This window comes from Jaculus jaculus, chromosome 12 (genome assembly GCF_020740685.1).
Source record: "Jaculus jaculus isolate mJacJac1 chromosome 12, mJacJac1.mat.Y.cur, whole genome shotgun sequence".
Classification (NCBI taxonomy): domain Eukaryota; kingdom Metazoa; phylum Chordata; class Mammalia; order Rodentia; family Dipodidae; genus Jaculus; species Jaculus jaculus.
The window spans coordinates 186,568-209,963 of NC_059113.1; the positions used below are offsets into that span (position 1 = coordinate 186,568).

A 23,396-nucleotide genomic window follows, 5' to 3' on the forward strand; every position below is an offset into this window, starting at 1 on the left:
CACACACACACAAATAAATAATGTTTTTTAGAGAGACCACACAGCTCCCAGGCCAGTGAGAATAGACAGTAAGCTGATTAAGTATATTAATATATATAAAGGAAAAACATTTCAGTTTCTAGGGCCTAGTAAAGGAACTGTAAAGGAAATTGCTAAAGATGTCCATTCAAGCAGCCTGGAGGACACCTTGCAATCCAATCTAGTGCTTCTCTTCAGAAAGTTATTTTTACCAACATAATTCTAGGCATAGCAGTAATTGCCTAACCTTCCAAAGAGGTATACTTTAGTGAATAAAATAACAAAAGTGCCAGACATATAAAAGTATGGGGCCATGAAACACTGGTACACCTCTCTCATCTCATTTTGCTTAGGTCCATACCTCACATACTAGGGGTCAGTCAAATCTAGCTTCCTGCATACAAAAATTCACAGAGACAAAGTATAACCAGAGGTAAAGGCCCTCACCCCTCTGAAACACTGCAGGAGATAGCTTTCTGGGTAGGTAGATTAGGAAAAGAGCCCTTAGTAATACAGAATGGCAAAAGAAGGCAATTGCTTCCCCTTCCTGGCCTAAAGGGATTTTTCCTTCCATGCTGCGGCCTTGGTGGGTGGGCCTGACAAGCTTCCTGAGACTTGCACAGTACTAGAAGCACTATAAAACAGTCAGTACCGCTGGTCGTCATGCAAACCAACCAATTACATACTCAGAATGGGCAGGCTTTCCCCTTTTGATAAAAGTTTAGTTCCCAGGGAAGCTATGGGGATTTCTAGCTTTGGAAGCCCTTTCCTCTCTGAGGAGATGTGCTCTTCCCTTTTCTAACTCTAAAATAAACTTTATTCCTTTAAAAAACTTTACTACCTCTTAATCCCTTTTCTAAAAAGAATATGAACCCAGAACCCCTAAACAGTATCACCTCCAAGCTCTAAGTAGAGTAATATCTTGGCTTTATACATAAACCCTGTAATCTGGGTATGGAAGTACTTTCTCAGTACATGTAGACAAGTGTACTTGTGAATTGGAACCCACACGACATCTGGAATATGCCCAGTCCAGTCAGCCAGGCTTCCACTTAATCCTACTTGCTTTTGATAGTCTTCAAATAACTGAACTCACTGAGATCAATTCATAATTATTCACTGTTTGGTTATAAATGTGCATTTTGGGGCTGGAGAAATGGCTTAGCAGATAAGACACTTGCCTGTGAAGTCAAAGGACCCAGGTTCGATTCCCCAGGACCCATGTAAGCCAGATGCACAAGGTGGCACATGTGTTGTGAGTTTGCTTGCAGCAGCTGGAGGCCCTGACATGCCCATTTTCTCTCTCTCTCTCTCTCTCTCTCTCTCTCTCCAACAAAGGAATGTTAAAAAAACTATTTAAAAAATGTTATTCTCACTTCTTGGCTGGTGTATATATAAATTGGAAACATTGTAAAAATGTAGACTTATGGCCCATCAGTTCTACTTCTGGGGATTTAGTTTAACTGATTAAGAATTTTAAAAAGTATTTAACCACAAAGGCAGTTTGCAGAGTACTTCAGAGTAGAAACCACTTGGAAATCATGTAGGCATGTAACAACTGAGTTTAGTTAAATATCTATAATGCAGAAATACATTGCCATCCACAGAATTACATTTACTGATGGGGAGAGCCATTCACTGTGTACTTTTATTTTCTTTTTTCTTTCCCTCTCTCTCTGGTTTTTGTCAAAGCAGGATTTCACTCTACCTCAGGCTGGCCTTGAACTCATGGCAGTCTTCCTTCAGCCTTCTGAATGCTGGAATTCAAGGCATGTACTACCATACTCTGCTTTATTTTCTTCTTTTTGTTTAGCTTCATACTCTATTTTTGTTTCTATGATCATTTATTATCAGATATAGTCTGAGTTTTGAATCAAAGTTGAGGGTCTGCCTCTGCCTGCCTGGAGAACAGAATCTAAGGTTGGGAGGAAATCAAGGCAGGAGTAGATGCAAATCCTCTCTTAGTGATATAACCAAGGAGTCCACAGGGCTACAACTGACCTACCTAGGCCAGCGGAGTGGCTACCAGAACTAGTGCTATAAACTTACATCTGTCAGGCATTCCTATTGTCTCCCATCACTGCAGAACCTTGCTTTTGTGCAACACAACCTCAGTGTCTCAACTCAGAAAGTTGAGGTAACCTTACAAGTGTTTGTTGAGCCAAAATTCTTGAATAAACAGCTTTTCCTGATCTATTTCCTAAATGACTTGTGTATTAAGAAACTTCATCTCCAGTTCTCATCCCATATGATCTACAATGTGCTGAAATGAAGACTTCTCTTAAGATACCTCAGGATGAAGTGGTGGTGTGTAGAATGAAGGAAATGGCCAATAAAATACGGTTCCACTTTGTGCTCCAGACTTATTGTCATTTCTTTATGTGAAAACCTCACTATATTCTTTTCACCAGAAAAGAACTCACTGGCCTCTTGGAATTTAACTTCAGCAGGAAAATAATAGTTCTGTTCTCTTCTCTGACCTCAGTTCAATGATTCCTAACCAATTTCCATTGAGACATTTATTGAAAAATTGCAGTTAACATGGCCACATCTGGCCTTCAATCTTCTTCTGTAACAGCTGTTTTCTCCCAAAATCACATTCCTTTGGAAATTTTGGTTAGACATAGGGACAACGTTAATGATTCTTAGATGACACAAGCCAATAGAGCCACAGTCAGAAGTAAAATGAAATGTTTAAGGCACCTGTTACCCTCAGACCTCCAGCTCAGCTCCACTCACAGAGATAGACTGTACTGGAATTACAGCACTAGAAAGGGTTGGAAGTTTTACTTACGGACACACATATCCCTGCTTTCATAAAATCCAGGGCAACATTGGGATTTGCGCCTATACATAGTTTTCTCCCCATGGCGATAAGCGGTCCGATAACTGATTCTATTTAAAGGAAAAATATCACATTGTTAGTTTATTTGATCAGAAATATTTTCTACTTTAATAAAAAAACTATCAGTTATCTTAAAGTATGCAAAACACAGTCCTTCAAAACTAGAAGAAACAGAATATATATTTAGTGAACATTGTGCTAACTCATTAATTTGTGGCTAGGAATACACTATCCCGTAATTAAGATGGCTTGAATTTTATTTCATGGTACCAGAAGTTTCATCATTCCTCTACATCAACTTGCCTTGAAATAACTTGAAAAGCATTGATTAATTTCATATATGATACACACCAAAGAATCATGCATTTATATGTGTTTCAAAGGATGCATTCATGGCATTTCTTGAAAATTTTAGCATAGTTTCATCCCACTACAAAATAGAAAGCTAATCATTGTTATTCTACTTAATTCAAGCACCCTTCATTCATTGATTCACTATACATGTTTATTAATACATACCATATTCTAGGTACTTTACATATTGAGGAACAGCAGTAAGCCAAACCTTATAAAGTCTTTACTTCAAAAGACTTACATTTTACTAGGGAAGACAGACCTGGTAAAACTTGTTTTATAAAGATACATATTAAACAACTAACTAAATCATAAATTTAATCCATAATTCATACTATTATAAACACTTAACTAATAAAATTAAGGCATCAGGATTCCTTTCTTCATAAGCATTAATACTTTGCCTTAAGATTCACATTCTAATATATTCAGGCTGTTTTACTCAAAGGATAAATTTAAACATAAACCAAGTCATAGCCAGGTGTGGTGGTGCACACCTTTAATCCTAGCACTTGGGAGGCAGAGGTAGGAGGATCAGCATGAGTTCGAGGCCACCCTGAGACTACATAGTGAATTCTCGGTCAGCCTGGACTACAGTGAAACCCTACCTCAAAAAACAAAAACAAAACCAAACAAACAAACAAACAAAAAGCATAAACCAAGTCAGACGTTTGTCTATGAATATACACTGAGACATGAGTTTCTTAATATCTAGTAACGGCCTTATCAGAGTCTTGCCCCACTCAGGCAATGATGAGCTTTTGCTAACCATATGAAGACATCAGACATTTCCCCTGGTAGTTTGACTGTGAGTTTCCATAGGTCATAGACTGACTCGGCCTTCTTGTGCCGAGTGAAGATGCTAGGATAGTGGAAGTTCTCAAACACCTTTCACTGAATGCATGGGTGTACTTTCCTGAGTAGCTGATAATCTGATCATGTCAAACTACATTCCCACATAGACTACTAAACATATCCAGACTACTATTACCTGTGCCTCGTACATTTAAACCAGTTCAGGATGTCAGTGCAACTGGTGTAATAGATCTGGTCAAAGGGATGTGGGTATGACTCCTGTACAGTCACCGAGTAGCTGAAAAGAAGAAAAAACAATGAGTCAGGATTCCTTTATTTTATGTTAATAATACAATTTCTGCTATAGAAAAAAAAAAAAAAACAACTATTGTAGCCTGTTATCTTCATTTACAACCCCATACTGCTTTGTTGTGGTGGTTGTTTTGTTTTTTCCTACAATGCTTGGAGATGGAACCTATGGTCTGTTAGATAGTAGCTCTCTATTACTGAGCTAATTCCCAGTGCCCATGCCAACTTTTAACCCAGTCTGCAAACCTATGTCTTTTGGTTGGGACATTGAGGCCATTGATATTGAGATATTATTGAAAGGTGTGTATTCATTTTTGCTATTTTTTGTAGTTTTTCCCTTTTTTACCTTTGCTCTCTTGTGTTAACTATATTTGAGTATTGATTGTTTTTTCCTGGTTCCTTATAAATATGCATGCTGACTTTTAAAAGAGACTATTCATGTTTTCATACACTTCTGATTAAAATGGAACCCACAAAATATCAATATTAACAATATTGCTTAAAATACATGGGTTCTGGGCTGGAGAAATGGATCACTGGTTAAGGTGCTTGCCTGCAAAGCCCAATGACCCATTTTTGATTCCCCAGTACCCATGTAAAGCTAGATGCATAAAGTGGTACATGTATCTGGAGTTCATTTGTAGAGCCTAGAGGCCCTGTCATCTCCATTCTCTCTCTCTCCCCTTGCAAATAAATAAATGAATAAAATATTTTTTAAATATATGGGTTCATGTTATAAACTTCAAAAAAATCTCTTTTCCTGTTCACTATATATCATAATTTTCACAAACTTAAAATCATATTCCTGTATTTTTCTGTATCTAATTCCTTCCTTTCACCCCAGGGTTCCAGGGATAACAAAGATCTTTCACAAGACGTTCTCACCCTGTCTGCATGAAACAATTAGGTTAATCAGCAAAGAGACATCAAGTATTCAGGATGGAGGAAATTTTGCCGCCAAATTTGAAAAAATCAGAATAAGCAAATTCCTCTGGAATTTGGATCCCTGCAAAAGTTCCTGTCCTGCTTCTTAGAAGATGAATATTGATAACATCTAAATAAAAGCTACAAAACTTTATTCAAACTCAGTTCTAAACATGTGGCTAAAACCATTTAGCTTAAAACAATTACCAATAGTCTGCTGCTTCTTAAACACTCTTATTTTCTCTGATTGTCCCTAACAGTTTATTGTCAGAATAAAAACGTGCAATGCTGTAGACCCAGGAAATTGGGCAGGAATTGTTCATAAAATATCACGAATATTCAATGAGTAGCTCTATATTTACTTTTCATGATCTTAGTTTATCTACAAGGAAAGGAGGAAAATCTTATTTTCTAAACAATGCTTTAAGTCTCTTGAATATTTTTTTGAAGATATCCTTCAAATCTTCACCACGGGGGGGGGGGGGGGAAGGGCCACAATTACTGATTCTCTCCAGTCAATCAATAGCTCAATTTCATTAATTAGGGATTATCAACTAGAGAACAAATAAAAGCAACAATGTTGAACTTTTAACGTGAAGATTCAAGTTAGACATAAGAAAGAACCTTCTAGTTTGAAAAGCTATGTGGTGGTGCTGGCATCATAAAAATAAATGTTTTGGTTTTTTTTTTTTTTCCTGCAGCTGCTCTTGGTAGCTATTCTGTCATTTGGAAATATATGAAATAATCATATTATTCACATTTGGGTATATGGCAACTTGGTATCTAGGGAACTTTAGGGATCCTCAAAACTTGCTAGCAGAAAGTAGAGATCCTACTGAAAAAATCCTGGATGAGCAGGCAGGTCATAATTCTGATCTGATAATGAGAAAATGGGTGACTTTCAGCAAATAACTCTACTTCCCTGGGTATTTATGATCACATTTTAAAACAAAATCCAGAGTTGATATCACCCTTTCCAATCACTCCTTCCCTTTTGGAGTCCAGGTTTTCTAGCATACATCATTAAATGATTTTCTTTCAACTTCAACAAACAGCCCTAGTTACTACCTAGAGATACAGGCTAAGAGATTTTATCATGTAACTTCCTGGACACTGTGTGAGACGGCTATTTTTGCAAAGCAAGAGGCCTCTTCTCAAATATTGTTTTTGAAATGGCATATCACATTAAACATTAATACTTTCCTCAGCCCCCTAGCAGTGTCCTGAGGGTCATACAGGTACAAATACTGGGGCTTCCTTGCTGATGTTTTCCTTCCTAGCTAGCTTCTTATCAATGCTTGTACCTCAAGGCCTATGACATTTTATCTTTGCTCAATTTCTAGCAGTGAGTGAAGGAGACAGATGTCCTTTGGCAAGGGACCTATGCTGTAGGTACAGTGCTACATCACCAATAAACAAAATAGAGCAACTTCCCACATGTGCTATAGAAATGAAAATGAAACCACTCTAACTGAAAGCCAGTTGGGTGGGAGAGAAAAACTTGTTCTAGCAGGCCACAGTAGGAATTAAGTTAAACTAAATTAGTTTGTTGGAATTAGACCTGGTACAGGGTTCCCAGGCAATTTCAAAAGTCATATATGATGTTCAGGTGTGTATGTCCTGGGAAGCAAAGATGATTACTGACAAATAAATCTTCTCGAAGTATTCTTGAAGTGGGCAGGGAACTGATTCTACAACCAAACATGAAAAATGTTTACACTAATTTCCAGAAATCAGGAAGATTCCATAAATAGAGAACTATTCATAACTTCATGCATTTCTTCTTGTTACTTGTGGCTACCGATAGCGTACATTTACAGTAATTCTGGTTTAGGATGTAAGAGAGCTCTTCTCTACTCCTCTGCAGGGGAGTGATCAAAGTATTTAGCCATGGCACATTGAACAATTGCTACTCAGTCTTGATGTTTCTATTAAAGTAATTTTTTTTTCTAAAATTATTTATTTATTTATTAGAGAGTGACAGACACAGAGAGAAGGAGAGATAGAGGAAGAGAGAGAGAATGGGCGCGCCAGGGCTTCCAGCCTCTGCAAATGAACTCCAGACTCGTGCGCCCCCTTGTGCATCTGGCTAACGTGGGACCTGGGGAACCGAGCCTCGAACCAGGGTCCTTAGGCTTCACAGGCAAGCGTTTAACCGCTAAGCCATCTCTCCAGCCCCTTAAAGTAATTTTTTATACTATAAGTCACTTACCACACTGATCATAAACTTGTTTACTGGTTGTGTTCGAGGGAAGGGTCTTTGCAATGTAGATTTGTGTCCTTTTGTAGTATTTATTTTATTATTTTGTACATTTTTCTCTTTATACACAGTCTCTGCCTCTCTCCCTCTCCCTTTCATTTTTAAATGTTTGAAAAACATATTTTAAAATTTGAAAACAGGACTAGTGAGATAGCTCAGTGGATATAGCACTTGCTGTGTAAGCCTAAATACCTATGTTCATATCCCCATACCCCTCCTAAAAGCCAGAAGCTATTGCCAACTTTTGTTATCTCAGCATGCCTACAGCTAGAAGGGAAGCAGAAACAGAATTTCTCAGAGCAGTGAACAAGAGACCTTGTCTCAAAGGAAGTGGAAGGTGAGAACTGATTCTTCAAGGTTGTCATTTGACCTCTGCACATGTATCATGATATGTACATGCCCATACACATGCATATACACACAATAAAAAAATCTGGAAAACCAAACTTTTAAGAGAAAGCTATGATTACTGCATAACCACCAATAAGCCCTTCATTCACTGGGCTTCACTTCCTTGTAGTCTCTAGGGTTGTCTGAGGGTTTTTAACTTTCTTATGTTATAATCATGCTATGCATAAACTTTTGTTGTTGTTGTTGTTTGTTTCTTAGAGGTAAGGTCTCACTCTATCTCAGGCTGACCTGGAATTCACTATGTAGTCTCAGGGTGGCCTTGAACTCCTGGTGATCCTCCTACCTCTGCCTCCTGAGTGCTGGGATTAAAGGTGTTCTCCACCATGCCCAGTTTATGCCATGCATAAACTTTTTAAACTTAACAGCAATGATAAGCATTTCTCAATGATAGCAAATAATCTACAATTATGACTGTGGAAATACTCTGTAAGTGACTAATTTGCTCAATATCCACCTATCATTAGACAATTAAGCTGTCACAGTTTGATGAGATTACTTGCTAGAAGCTATGTTTGTATCATGAAGGGAAATGTACTCAAAAGAGGCCTGTATTCTCACATCTTTCCCACCACCATCCATGACCAGTGTATGGCTACTGTTAGAACCTCATGCTCTTCAGCAGCTGCTCCTGAAATTATGCAATGGAAAAAGTTCAGGTCTCCACTGTCTAGTCCACTTCTATTTCTATTGCAAGTAATCCTGAGTTTCCAGTCTAGATCCAACACAGACATTGTCCTATGTATTTTAATGGAAAATTCAGAGCCTCTAACAGACAGTGAGGTGCTGACTGCTGTAAATCTTTCATTTTTTTTTCTTTTTTGTTTTTGGTATATTCTGTATGCATGTATATGTGTATATATGTTCATGTATGTGTAGACACAGGTGTGTGAGAGTACATATACATGTATGTGAGCATGCTTGTGCAGGCCATAGGTTGGCCTTGGTGTCATGATTGCTCTATCTTTATCTGCTGAAGCAGGGTTTCTTACTTGAACCCAGGGCTAGTCTACTTAGCCAGCTTGTTTGAGAATCCCCTGTCTCTACTTCACACACTAAGATTATAGGCAGGTTGCCACACCTGCCCAGAATTGATTTGGATGTGTAGATCTGAACTTAGGTCCTCATGCTTGGCCAGAAAGTACTTTATTCAGTGAGCCATGTCCTTATCCCCATAAAAGGAATTTGATCTCAATTCTGCACTATTTCTTGATTGTTTGTTTAATCTTCTCAAATACACTAAAAATATACCATCATCATGTTTTTACCATATTAAGTGTTATTGGGGAGAAATGCCATTAAGATTGAATTTAAGGTTAAGGAATGGGGGAAGGAAGCCATCATGACTTGGACATATTCCAAAGTGGTTCATTACATTTTATCTGCCTAAATTATCTTGTTACTTTAATCAGATATGTTAATAATCATCAGTTCCTAGCTCACCTCACTTCAGCACTGCTGATTCAATTCAACCACCTCTATATTACTAATTGAGGGTTCAGGCAGAGAGCCATTTTTCTTCTTTTGTGCCCTCTTGATAAGAAGCCTCTCAAGATGAAAAAGCTCCAACTCACAGAGCACAGACAGGAGATGGAGAGAAGGAGCAGGTGATGTGCAGAATTAATCATTTTCCAAAAGGATGCTACGTAGAATTCCTTCCACCCCAAACTTCCCTTGTGTATTTTTAATGATTTAATTTTCTTTCATTTCATGTAAGATTTCTTACAGTTACAGCTAATGTGGTAAAACAAGGTGCAATGCAATTTGAAAGTAAATATTCAGGTATCGTGGGGATGCACCTGGTGGGCACTGATAGAAGGGTTCTTGTTTGGTGGCTCCGTAATATGAAGACACACACAACTCTTCCCAGGGCTGGTGGGGAGTGGGGAGAGTCCTGAGCACATGTCTCACTTTGGCTAAGCTCAGTGCAGCAGTCTACATGGAGAAGCCAGGCTTCATTTCATGGCTCCAAACCAGAGTTCAGGTGCTGTATTTTCCGATCTGTTTTGTTTTGTTTTGTTGTTTTTTGTACATATGTGTGTGTGCAGGTACTCCTGCATATATGTGTGGAATCCAGAGTAAAACCTCAGATGTCGTTTCTCCAGGGTCTCTCATTGGCCTGTAGTTTCCAAGTAGACTACACTTGGTGACCATTAAGCACCAGAGACCCTCCTACTCTCACCTTCCCAGCACTGGAAATACAATCACAACCCACCACACCCAGATTTTTTATGTGGGTTCTGAGGCTCAAACTCAGGTCTTCGTGCTTTCCAGGCAAGTACTTTATTGACTGAACTATGGCCCTGGCTTCTAGATGGTTTTTATTGTAAATACAGTCCACAATGAGTCCCATTTAACTCCTAAAAGTTATGTTCTTGGAGCTTGTGGTTGTTTGAATGTAGATGTATGTCCCACATAGTCTGAGATATTAAGTTTGTGACTTGAGTCTCCAGTGGACAAAGCCCTGGTAGAGAAAAGGTGTGTCACAGAGAAAGGATCTTTAGTCTAGCCCTAAGATGTGTTCAGAGCCAGTTAGACCCGTGATGGTTGGTGCTTGCTGGTGTTGGTTTTTTCTCTCTGCTGTGGATGCATACTGGAGTGGATGCACACATGCAGCTTCTTCCACCATGATGAAGTTTCCCCTGTATTCTGTGAACCTGAGATAAACTCTTTCTTTCCATAAGCTGCTTCCAGTTGGATGTTTGTCACAGCAATGAAAAGCAACTGCAACAGAGTTAATCTTCTCTTCATTGTCATGCTTGAAAATACAGACATGTAACTTGTACAACTCTTTATCACTTTAACTAATCTTGCTATACCTTTCTCATTCTTATCAAAACAATTTGCTTCTTTTACCTTTTTCAAGGAGTCATTAGCTTAAAAGAGAAAATTTATCAAAATGGATTGTTGCTGTTAATCTTTCTTCTGAGCATTACATAGAAAAATCAGGGCCCTGTTTGGTTCCATTTAATTTCCCTTCCCATTAACGAACATTTTAGGGTTTACTCTAGTGACCTATGCAACTGTGGGGATTTTTTCATTTGACGTTTTTAGATTACTATGACCCCTGGCTCTCTCACTGCCCATAACCTCCAATGGATGTCCATATTTGGTTTTCTCATTCACTATCAGAAGGTAGGCTTGCTCTTCAGAAGCTATCTACTGAACTCATGCTATATGCAATGCAGAGTTCCAGACAGTGGGAACTCTTTGTTGTGAATAAAACAATGAAAGTATGTGTTAACAGCTTTGGTCAAATGCTGAGAAAAGAATCAAGACAAATCTGTACTTATAAATGAGTGCTGGATAATTTTAAGTCTTAGATTTCCCCCCTTTTTATTCATCCCCTCAGACAGTTTATGTCCTTATATCTCACCATACTGGATATTCTAAATCTAAATCCCCAGACACTTCCCGGTCCATACTTTAAATTGATTTCATATACAAAGCATGGTAAAATCTCACTAACCCCTGTGCCTCAAAAATCAATGTTCTTTCTTTTACTCTTCTATATGGGCAATGGAATCTTGGTTATTTCATATCACTGGTTTTAAATTCCTCAAGACCTATTTCACATCAGTCAATCCATCTACCCTTTTAAGGGCTGTTGACTTTTACTCCATAGTAACTTACAAGTTTGACTTTTTCTCCTGCCCAAATGCACCATCATCTAAGAAACTTAACAACCAATGATCACTCCCTTTTCTAAATTTGAGATGATATATGTGGTGGTACAAATGTAAGTATGTTTTTAATTTATTGATTTGCAAAGAGACAGAGAATTAGTGCATCAGGGTCTCTTGAAACTGCAAATGAAGTCCATATTCATGAGCCACTTTGTGTATCTGGCTTTATGTGGGAGTTAGGGAGGCAAAACCCTAGGTTTCAGGTTTTGCAAACAAGCACCTTAATCAGTGAGCCATCTCTCCAGCCCACCTTATGTATCTTTCATTAAGCTTCCTACTTAGTTTTCAAGAGGTGGAGCCTTGCTGGAGGAGGTGTGTCACTGGGGACAGATCTTGAGTCCAGTCTTACTAGGTATATCATGAGTCAGATAGTGCTGGCTCTTCTCTCTCTCTCTCTTTCTTTCCTATGCATGCCAGCTTCTTCTGATATGGTGAAGTTTCCCCTAGAATCTATAAGCCTGAAATAAACCCTTTTTTCCCATCAGCTGCTTCTGATCAGGTGTTTGTCCCAGCAAAAAAAGGTAACTAAACAATATGTATAGTAGTTACCTTCTTGTTGGTAGGTCAAAAAAGTTGGCCAAGAAAAAAAAAAGAAAAAAGAAAAAGATAAGTTGACCAAAAGCAGCTTATGGGAGGAAAGGGTTCACTTTGGTCTACAGTCTCAAGGGGAAGTTTCATCATAGCCAAGAAAGGATGGTAGAGCAAAGGCACAGCATCATATCTTCCCATAGCAGATAAAAGATAGCAGCAAAAGTGAGCTGAGCCCTGACAGGGAGGAAGCTAAGCTATAACACCCTAAAGCCTGCCCCCAGAAACACACCACCTCAAGCAAGCTTCCACCTCACCAAAACTGCCACCAACTGGGGACTAAACATTCAAATCACATTAGACTATAAGAGACATCTCATTCAAACTACTTAATGTGCATTCACATTCATATACTTACATTTATGCATTCTAGCCTCGTGTTAATAAGTATTTATTACATACCACCTTAGTGAAATATCTTAGGAAAGTGATGACAAAGATGATGAAGATAATTAATGGTGCTCTTTCTTTAAAATTTATAATAATGAGAGCCATGCATGGTGGTGCACACCTTTAATCCCAGCACTTGGGAGGCAGAGGTAGAAGGACCACTGAGATTTAGAGGCCACTATGAGACTACATAATGAATTCCAGGTCTGCCTAGGCTAGAGTGAGACCCTGCCTCAAAAACTAAAAAGAAAAAGAATAATCTATAATAATGTACTTACAACCACAAATATATACAACTTTATATTATATATATTTCTTGGGCTGGAGAGATGGCTTAGCAGTTAAGTGCTTGCCTGTGAAGCCTAAGGACCCCGGTTCGAGGCTCGGTTCCCCAGGTCCCACGTTAGCCAGATGCACAAGGGGGCACACATGTCTGGAGTTCATTTGCAGTGGCTGGAAGCCCTGGCGCGCCCATTCTCTCTCTCTCCCTATACCTGTCTTTCTCTCTGTCTGTCGCTCTCAAATAAATAAATAAATAAATAAATGAACAAAATATATAAAAACTAAAAAGAAAAAGAATAATCCATAATAATGTACTTACAACCACAAATATATACAACTTTATATTATATATATTTCTCAACAGTGTAAAGTTTCATAATGATATATCACTTCATTAATTGATAAGGTAATTATATTTTTATTACCCTGGTACTAATATTGCTAACAATGGTACAGACAAGCTCTGGTCACAATGTAATACTAGGAAGAAATAATCTTTGTGGCCCTAGAATCATTCTCCTGCTGACCTGATAACAGCATGGGCCTTGCATCTAACAGAGGAAGGCAAATTTCATGGTGATGAGGGTTATGAACAGAGACAGACAGAATGAGAGAGACTGTTGCAACTATACTACAGTGATTTCAAATGCACTACTATCTAAAGTACTTAATAACTTTGATTTGTTTGAACCTTGGCACTTATAGTGTTACTTTTTGGTGAAGGTCATTTTTGATCACGCAAGAAGCACATTAGAACAGTGTAGACTACATTGGATTATGTTGTAACATCGCTGGACAGGTTTTGGCTGTTTTTTCTGTCAGACAATTTACCAAGTCTGGCCTTGAACTCATTCTGTAGCCCTGAATTTGCTATCCTCCTGCCTCAGCCTCATGAATAGCTGGGATTAAAGATCAGCGCCACCAGGTCTGGCTCAGAACTACCTTCTTAAGCAAACAATGGTACAGTTGTTTTGTTTTTAATCCCATTTCACCACCTAAATTAGTGAATTATTCCAAACTACCTTAAACTGCTTACTCATCACTCCCAAACATAGTCAGCTTACTCATCACTCCCAAACATAGTCAGCCTCCCCTCCCCAATTTCTACAAAAAGATTCAGAGAAGGGACAAGACCTTAGGGTCTTCATTCTGATTAAGCTAATAATGTTTTCCAGCCACCTCCAACTGCACTATGTTAGAACCAGATATACCCAGGGATTTCTTTTTTTTTTTTTTTAATGTTTATTAACATTTTCCAGGATTATAAAATATATCCAATGGTAATTCCCTCCCTCCCCACCCCCACACTTTCCCGTTTGAAATTCCATTCTCCATCATATTACCTCCCCATTACAATCATTGTAATTACATATATACAATATCAACCTATTAAGTATCCTCCTCCCTTCCTTTCTCCACCCTTTATGTCTCCTTTTCAACTTACTGGCCTCTGCTACTAAGTATTTTCCTTCTTACACAGAAGCCCAGTCATCTGTAGCTAGGATCCACATATGAGAGAGAACATGTGGCGCTTGGCTTTCTAGGCCTGGGTTACCTCACTTAGTATAATACTTTCCAGGTCCATCCATTTTTCTGCAAATTTCATAACTTCATTTTTCTTTACCGCTGAGTAGAACTCCATTGTATAAATGTACCACATCTTCATTATCCACTCATCTGTTGAGGGACTTCTAGGCTGGTTCCATTTCCCAGCTATTATAAATTGAGCAGCAATAAACATGGTTGAGCATGTTCTTCTAAGGAAATGAGATGAGTCCTTTGGATATATGCCTAGGAGCGCTATAGCTGGGTCATATGGTAGATCAATCTCTAGCTGCTTTAGGAACCTCCACACTGTTTTCCACAATGGCTGGACCAGATTGCATTCCCACCAGCAGTGCAGAAGGGTTCCTTTTTTTCCACATCCCCGCCAACATTTATGATCATTTGTTTTCATGATGGTGGCCAATCTGACAGGAGTGAGATGGAATCTCAATGTAGTTTTAATCTGCATTTCCCTGATGACTAGTGACGTAGAACATTTTTTAAGATGCTTATATGCCATTCGTATTTCTTCCTTTGAGAACTCTCTATTTAGCTCCATAGCCCATTTTTGATTGGCTTGTTTGATTCCTTATTATTTAATTTTTTGAGTTCTTTGTATATCCTAGATATTAATCCTCTATCAGATATATAGCTGGCGAAGATTTTTTTCCCATTCTGTAGGTTGCCTCTTTGCTTTTTTCACTGTGTCCTTTGCGGTGCAAAATCTTTGTAATTTCATTAGGTCCCAGTGGTTAATCTGTGGTTTTATTGCCTGAGCAATTGGGGTTGTATTCAGAAAGTCGTTGCCAAGACCAATATGTTGAAGGGTTTCCCCTACTTTTTCCTCTAGCAGTTTCAAAGTTTCCAGTCTGATGTTAAGGTCTTTAATCCATTTGGACTTAATTCTTGTGCATGGAGAGAGAGAAGAATCTATTTTCATCCTTCTGCAGATATTTATCCAGTTTTCAAAACACCATTTGCTGAAGAGGCTGTCTCTTCTCCAATGAGTATATTTGGCATTTTTATCAAATATCAGGTGGCTATAGCTACTTGGGCTTACATCTGGGTCCTCTATTCTGTTCCACTGATCTACATGTCTGTTTTTGTGCCAGTACCATGCTGTTTTTGTTACTATGGCTCTGTAGTATAGGGTAAAATCAGGTATGGTGATACCACCAGCCTCTTTTTTGTTACTCAGTATTATTTTAGATATTCGAGGGTTTTTGTGATTCCAAATGAATTTTTGGATTGTTTTTTCTATTTCCATGAAGAAAGCCTTTGGAATTTTGATAGGGATTGCATTAAATGTGTAGATTGCTTTAGGTAAGATTGCCATTTTCACGATATTGATTCTTCCAATCCAGGAACAAGGGATGTTTCTCCACTTTCTAGTGTCTTCTGCAATTTCTCGCTTGAGTGTTTTAAAGTTCTCATTGTAGAGATTCTTTACTTCCTTGGTTAGGTTTATTCCAAGGTACTTTATTTTCTTTGATGCATTTGTGAATGGGAGTGATTCTCTGATTTCATCCTCTGTGTGTTTGTTGTTAGCATATATGAAGACTACTGATTTCTGTGTATTTATTTTGTATCCTGCTACATTGCTGTAGGTTTTGATCAGCTCTAACAGCTTGCTAGTGGACTCTTTAGGGTCCTTTATGTATAGAATCATGTCATCTGCAAATAATGATAACTTGATTTCTTCCTTTCCAATTTGTATCCCTTTTATGTGTGTCTCTTGCCTTATTGCTATGGCCAAGACTTCCAAAACTATATTAAATAGAAGTGGGGACAGTGGACACCCTTGTCTTGTTCCTGATTTTAGTGGAAAAGCTTCCAGTTTTGTCATAAATAGCCTTTATTATATTGAGATATGTTCCTTCTATTCCCAGTCTCTGTAGGACTTTTATCATGAAGGGATGTTGGATTTTGTCAAATGCTTTCTCTGCATCTAATGAGATGATCATGTGATTTTTGTAATTCAACCCGTTTATGTAATGTATTACATTTATAGATTTGCGTATGTTGAACCATCCCTGCATCTCTGGGATAAAGTCTACTTGGTCAGGGTGAATGACCTTTTTGATATACTCTTGTATTCTGTTTGCCAATATTTTGTTGAGAATTTTTGCATCTATGTTCATGAGGGAGATTGGTCTGTAATTTTCTTTTTTTGTTCTATCTTTGCCTGGTTTTGGTATCAGGGTGATGCTGGCCTCATAGAAGGAGTTTGGTAGAATTCCTTCTTTTTCTGTTTCCTGGAAAAGCTTAAGAAGCAATGGTGTTAGCTCTTCCTTAAAAGTCTGGTAAAATTCAGTAGTGAATCCATCCGGGCCTGGGCTTTTTTTAGTTGGGAGATTATTGATAACTGTTCAGATCTCCATGTTTGTTATAGGTCTATGTAAGTGATTAATCTCATTTTGATTTAATTTAGGTAGGTCATATAGATCAAGGAAATCATCCATTTCTTTCAGATTTTCATACTTTGTGGAGTATATGCTTTTATAGTATGTCCCTATGATTTTTTGAATTTCTCTGGAATCTGTTGTGATGTTACCTTGTTCATCTCTGATTTTATTAATTTGTGTCTCTTCTCTCTTTCTTTTGGTCAGATTTGCTAAGGGTTTATCAATCTTGTTTATCCTTTCAAAGAACCAACTCTTTGTTTCATTAATTCTTTGGATTGTTCTTTTTGTTTCTATTTCATTAATTTCTGCCCTAATCTTTATTATTTCTTCCCATCTACTGATTTTTGGTTTGCCTTGTTCTTCTTTTTCCAAGGCTTTAAGGCGAAGCATTAGGTCGTTTACTTGCGACCTTTCTAATTTCTTAATATAGGCACTTAAGGCTATAAATTTACCTCTTAGAACTGCTTTCATTGTGTCCCAGAGATTTTGATATGTTGTGTTCTCATTATCATTTGACTCTATAAATTTTTTGATTTCCTTTTTGATTTCTTCATTGACCCACTCATCATTTAGTAGTGTATTGTTTAGTTTCCATGATTTTGTGTATGCTCTATAGCCTTTCTTGCTACTGATTTGTAGTTTAATTCCATTGTGGTCAGATAGAATGCAAGGAATTATTTCAATTTTCCTGAATTTGTTAAGATTTGCTTTGTGTCCTAATATATGGTCTATTTTAGAGAATGTTCCATGTGCTGCTGAAAAGAATGTATATTCTGCAGCCTTTGGATGAAATGTCCTGTATATATCTGTTAGGTCCATTCCTTCTATGACCTCATTTAGTCCAGATGCCTCTCTGTTTATTCTTTCCCTGGATGACCTGTCAATTGATGAGAGTGGGGTGTTAAAGTCACCCACCACCACTGTGTTTGGTGTTATCTGTGACCTTAGTTCTAATAGTGTTTGTTTGACGAATTTGGGAGCCCCCATGTTAGGTGCATATATGTTTAGGATTGTAATGTCCTCCTGTTGGAGTGTGCCCTTAATCAATATAAAGTGACCTTCCTTATGTTTCTTGACTAACGTCGGACTAAAGTCTACCCTATCTGATATTAGGATAGCAACCCCTGCTTGTTTTCTAGGCCCATTTGCTTGAAACACCGTCTTCCAACCTTTCACCCTAAGATAATGTCTATCCTTTGTAGAAAGGTAAGTTTCTTGGAGACACAAATTGTAGTATCCTGCTTTTTAACCCAGTCTGCAAGTCTATGTCTTTCATTGGGGCATTGAGACTGTTGATATTAAGAGATATTATTGAAAGGTGTGTATTTATGTTTGCCATTTTTGTGTGTGTGTGTGTGTTTCTGGTTCTACCTGTGCTCTCTTCTGTTAACTGGTATTTGAGTATAGCTTGTTTTTTCTAGGTTCCTTATATGTGTGCTTTTCCTGGGATTTCTTTATTTAAGTAATATACAATTTTACTGTTTTGTGTGTTTGTATATCTGGGGGGGCAGTGTGCACATGCAAATTAGTATGGAGGCTAGGGTACATCCTCATATGTCATTCCTCATGTATACTGTCTACTTTTTTGGGATAGGGCCTCTTGTTGGCTCAATAATTAGTCTAGATAGACTTCACCAGTGAGCCCCTTTATCCACTGTTTCAGTCTTCCCGATGGTAGGATTACAAGTGCATGCTACTATACCAAGCGCTTTTACATGTATACTGGGGAACAAGCTCAGATCCTCATGTTTGTGAGGTAAATACCTTACTAACTGAGCTATCTCCCCATCCCCATAATATACATTTTTAATCCAGTGGGAGGTAACATTACTGTTAAATATATCTCCCGGTTTTTTACAGAGAAGTTATTTACAACTTTCAAATTCTAATATGGCCCATTAGACTGATAATGATAACATGTGAAAGAATTATGGGGCTGCTTTCAGAAGTGTTACCTTTCCCAGTGGCTGCAGACATTGGGATCTTCAAGATTCAGAGGGGATGCTGTCTCAATCCAGTGGCACAACAATATACAAATAAAGCCCAAACAAGAATCTGAAGAAATAGCCATTTTTTTTTTTGAAGAACAACCTGAAAGAAGAAAAACATTAGATATAAATTAAAATCATCCACAGAATTCTTTTCAGTAGAGCAAATCATTCAGTACCATCTGTCGCTAGGGCTGAAACACACATAAAGACTCACATATTTAAAAAGCTGGGTAACCAGTTGTCGTGGTTCAGGAAAGAGAGGTATTTCTTATGTTGTGCAAGGTGCTTACCATTTTGTAAATTACTAAAATGTGCAACTCATCATTAACCACTGCCACCACAACAAAAGCCTTCTCATCCAATCCAGCTGATGCTAGGAATCTGCCAAAACAATTCAGGGCAACACGGCTTTCAAGATTCTTTCTAGAAGAAGAGGGCCCACAGAGGAATCTGGCCTCATTTGTCTCCAGCAAGGCATGGTGGAACAGAAGCTCCTTTGAGTGTACACAGAGGCACCTCAGGCTCCAACTGAGATTCATTCAGCAATTTATCCAGTACATACTAAATGCTACCTATCTCTAGGTACCATACAAAATACAAAAATAGAGCATTTCAGTCTTACCTTTGGTTGAATAGAAACCAAACCATTGAACTTACAGTGGTTTCTAAAAATTGAGGTATACAAAAAAAAGTATAAAGTTATTTTGAGGTCAGTGTTGGAGAAACTGAAGCAATGTGTCTGGAAGTCCAGAAAGCAGATAGGCTAGTAAAAAAAAGAAAAAAAGAAAAGAAAAGAAAAGAAAAAGGAAGGTGTTCCAGGCAAAAGGGTCCAGAAACAAGGTACATTTAAGAAGCTCATTAAATTCATACATGATAAGGATAACAGCTGGATGGGTGGAGGAAGAGAGAGAGCAAGAGACTGGGGTCATACCACAATGAAGTTTCTTTCTTTCTTTTTTTTTAAGCCACTATAAAGTATGGGATTGCACAGGTAAGACAGAACTATTGAAATGTGCAGAGTGATACCTAAAGGATGACTTCCCTTATGCTGAGCACTGTCAAGGACATGCCAGGTAAGACATAATCATGGGGGTTGGAGAGATGGTTTAGTGGTTAAGCGCTTGCCTATGAAGCCTAAGGACCCCATTGGAGGCTCGATTCCCCAGATGCACAAGGGGAAGCATGCGTCTGGAGTTTGTTTGCAGTAGCTAGAAGCCCTGGTGTGCCCATTCTCTCTCTCCCTCCCTCCCTCTCTCTCTCTCTCTCTCTCTCTCTCTCTCCCCCCCCCCCTTTCTCTTTCTGTCTCAAATAAATAAATAAAAATCAAAAAATTTTAAAAAGTACATAATCAGGGGACAAACTAGAAGGAACAGGGGTTAGCAAGGAGTTTAGTGACCTTAAGAATAAGGAAGGGAAATGATTTCGTGTTTGGCTCTGGAGAAATCGTCAGCCTTTCACTGAATTTAACTGAGGCATATGAAGTCCGATGCTCCTATTTGGTATTAATTCAAGTGAAACCATCAGTGGATATTTCTCATATCAGCTAATGTACCAGGTCTGAGTGAGAGTTTGTCAGTTGTAATGACATGCATTTGAGAGTTGCACAAACTTCCTGAAACTTAGTAAGAAGGGAAGGCTTAATTGTCACATATTGTCATTGATACAGTATAAAAATAGACACAACCAAAGAAAAACAAACAAAAAGACATGAAACTAGAAATAGTTGATCTGTTTACTAACTACAAAGAAAGTAAACATTAATTGTCTGTTGTGAAACTATTAACAGTGGCAAGGTTATTTAACCAAGGAAGTTACTTTCTGGGTGAATGCTGTTGTACTAATTTTACACACCAAGAAGTCATCAGTTTGTAGTTTGGGAATCAAATGTATTGAATGCTAGGTTTGTGGTTTGAAAAGAACTGCAGGACCTTTTGTATGGGAAAGTGGCAAACTGGTGATTGAACCTGAGGCCTCTTGCATACTAGATAATTTATTGCTAAACTGCATTTCTGCTCTTTTATTTTATACTTAAAATTTTTTTGAAACAAGACATTGCTAAATTGCCTTACTCTGTAGCCCAAGAGAACAGGTCAAATTAGGAATTATTAAATTCTTCAAGGTCAGGACTGACTAAAATGATAAATATTTTAAATACATTATGACTAGTGCCTGCCTCTGGGTCCTCAAGTAGAAAACAAGAAAACATAAGAAAACAAACACCTTCCTTTTTCTTTTCTTTTTTTTTTTTTCCTAGCCTGTCTGCTTTCTGGACTTCCAGACACATTGCTTCAGTTTCTCCAACACTGACCTCAAAATAACTTTATACTTTTTTTTGTATACCTCAGTTTTTAGAAACCACTGTAAGTTCAATGATTTGGTTTCTATTCAACCAAAGGTAAGACTGAAATGCTCTATTTTTGTATTTTGTATGGTACCTAGAGATAGGTAGCATTTAGTATGTATTGGATAAATTGCTGAATGAATCTCAGTTGGAGCCTGAGGTGCCTCTGTGTACACTCAAAGGAGCTTCTGTTCCACCATGCCTTGCTGGAGACAAATGAGGCCAGATTCCTCTGTGGAATAAGGAAAAAGCACCATGAATTTGCAGGATAATTAAAAGGTAATGCAGCCGGGCATGGTGGCACAAGCCTTTAATCCCAGCACTTGGGAGGCAGAGGTAGGAGGATCATCATAAATTTGAGACCACCCTGAGAATACATAGTGAATTCCAGGTCAGCCTGGGCTAAACCCTACCTCAAAAGAAAAAAAAATTTAAAAAGTAATACAATCCATTGAGAGGTTTAAAATCCTTTAAAACCATTAGTCATTAAATAATTTCAATGTTTAAAGCATAAATAATAGTTATGGTAGTTTGAATGAGATATCCCCCATAGCCTTAGGTGTTTTGAATCCTTGATACACAGATGGTGGAAATTTGAGAGGTGGAGAACTTCTGGAGAAGACATGTCATTGGGAGAAGATCTTTTGCTTTATGAGACCAGCTCTAAGCCCAGTACTTAGAATACTTCGGCCCAGTTATATGAAAGCCTTGCTCTGCTATGCTTTCCTTGCCATGATAAAACTTCCCCTGGCAACTCCCAAAATAAACCCTTTCCACCTATCAGCAGTCTTTGGTCTACTGGTTTGTGCCAGCAGCAAGAAGGTATCAACAGTAGATAACTGGTACAGAGAAATGGGGTGGCTGTTGTGATAAGCATAATTGTGGTTTTTGGTCTTTTGGGAGTAATTTGTAGGAGGATTGTAGAAGGATTTAGAACTTTGGACTAGAGATAACTTGCAATGCTATATGCAGAGCTATAAGTAGACTGTGTGGAGGCCAGAGGACAACTTTCAAGTGTTGTTCCACACCTTCTACCTCTTTTGAAGTAAAGCATCTCATTCGTTTTTGCTGTTCATTGTTTGTTGACAAGATTCCATAAAACTCTCCTATCTCTACCTCCTTTCTTACCCTTGTTGTGCTAGGATTACAGTAACCTACCATGGCTCTGGCCTGTGTATGTGTCTGGGATCCAAACCTGAACACTCAGGCTTGCAAGTGTCTTATCCACTGAACCATCTTGTTGGTCAAGTTCTTCAAACTGTTTTTAATGATCCATGAAGGTCTGGCATAATTATTAAGTTTATTATTAGGTAGTTTGTAGGGTTTGATTCTTTACTTGTTTACATCTACTTCTATTATTTCTGACTGGTGATCAAAGGTATATAAAAGTACTCTAGGATTTTCAATAGGCCATATGCCCAGAAACTTTGATGAATCGTATTTTATAAACATTGCTGAAAGCATACATTGTCATGCAAAAATGATAATATCTAAGGTAGACAGGGTGGCACATACTTGTAATCCCAGCACTTAGAAGGTGGCGACAGGAGTATCAGGAGTTCAAAACCAATCTCAGTTACATGAGACCTTGTCTGAAAAAATAAAAACAAAATAAAAAATGAAAATATATGCAAAATGTGACCATTTTGTACCTTTCTTACCAATCTTATCCATCTTTTTATCTTCTTGCATTGTTTTAGATGTCTCATATATTTTTTAAGAAAGAGGTAGACTAGTGTGTTTGGTGGGGAAAGCAGCAGGAGAAATATAAAAGTGGCACAAAAAGAAATTAAAGTTTCGAGGATCCCAGTTCAGCTGCAATTGTATCAGAGATTGCCACCATTGAGATTGGGCCAGATAGTCTGTATTAGGATAGTAGAAGGAGTACAAATTCTGTTGAAAGGAGGGATACTGAATGAAGAATGCTGGAGTGTCCTGCTACCCAAATCAGTTTTATTCCTCCTGGTTAACAATGTTGGGCAGTCTTACCCACCTGGTACTGGTTTTGAAAAATGGATAAATGCAGCAAAGAGAGGGTCATTGGATTTGCAACATCGTGCTTTCTAGATGGACCCTAAGCAATGTGTATCAAAGAGGCCATAAGGGACCATGAAACAAAGCCATGAGGATAACCATGAGTTTCAGTGGAGACTTCAGAATTTTGGAAATGTCACAACTATGGGATGGCTGCTAAAGAGAACTTCTTGCTTTGGCAAGCATCTTAGGCTGGAAAGGTGGGGATTTGGAGCCCACAG

At 38.1% G+C, this 23,396-nt stretch overlaps 1 protein-coding gene across 1 annotated transcript in view; it reads right to left on the minus strand.

Moving 5' to 3' along the window:
- The window catches only part of Megf10 (multiple EGF like domains 10), a 215,192-nt gene that overhangs the window by 132,686 nt on the left and 59,110 nt on the right, over positions 1-23,396 (minus strand). Inside the window, exons 2-4 of the mRNA XM_045131157.1 lie at positions 18,765-18,900; positions 4,209-4,310; positions 2,813-2,913 (exon numbers count right to left, since the gene is read on the minus strand). Coding sequence (XP_044987092.1) covers positions 2,813-2,913; positions 4,209-4,310; positions 18,765-18,880 — 319 coding nt within the window. The 5' untranslated portion in view covers positions 18,881-18,900. The remainder of the gene's footprint in view (positions 1-2,812; positions 2,914-4,208; positions 4,311-18,764; positions 18,901-23,396) is intronic.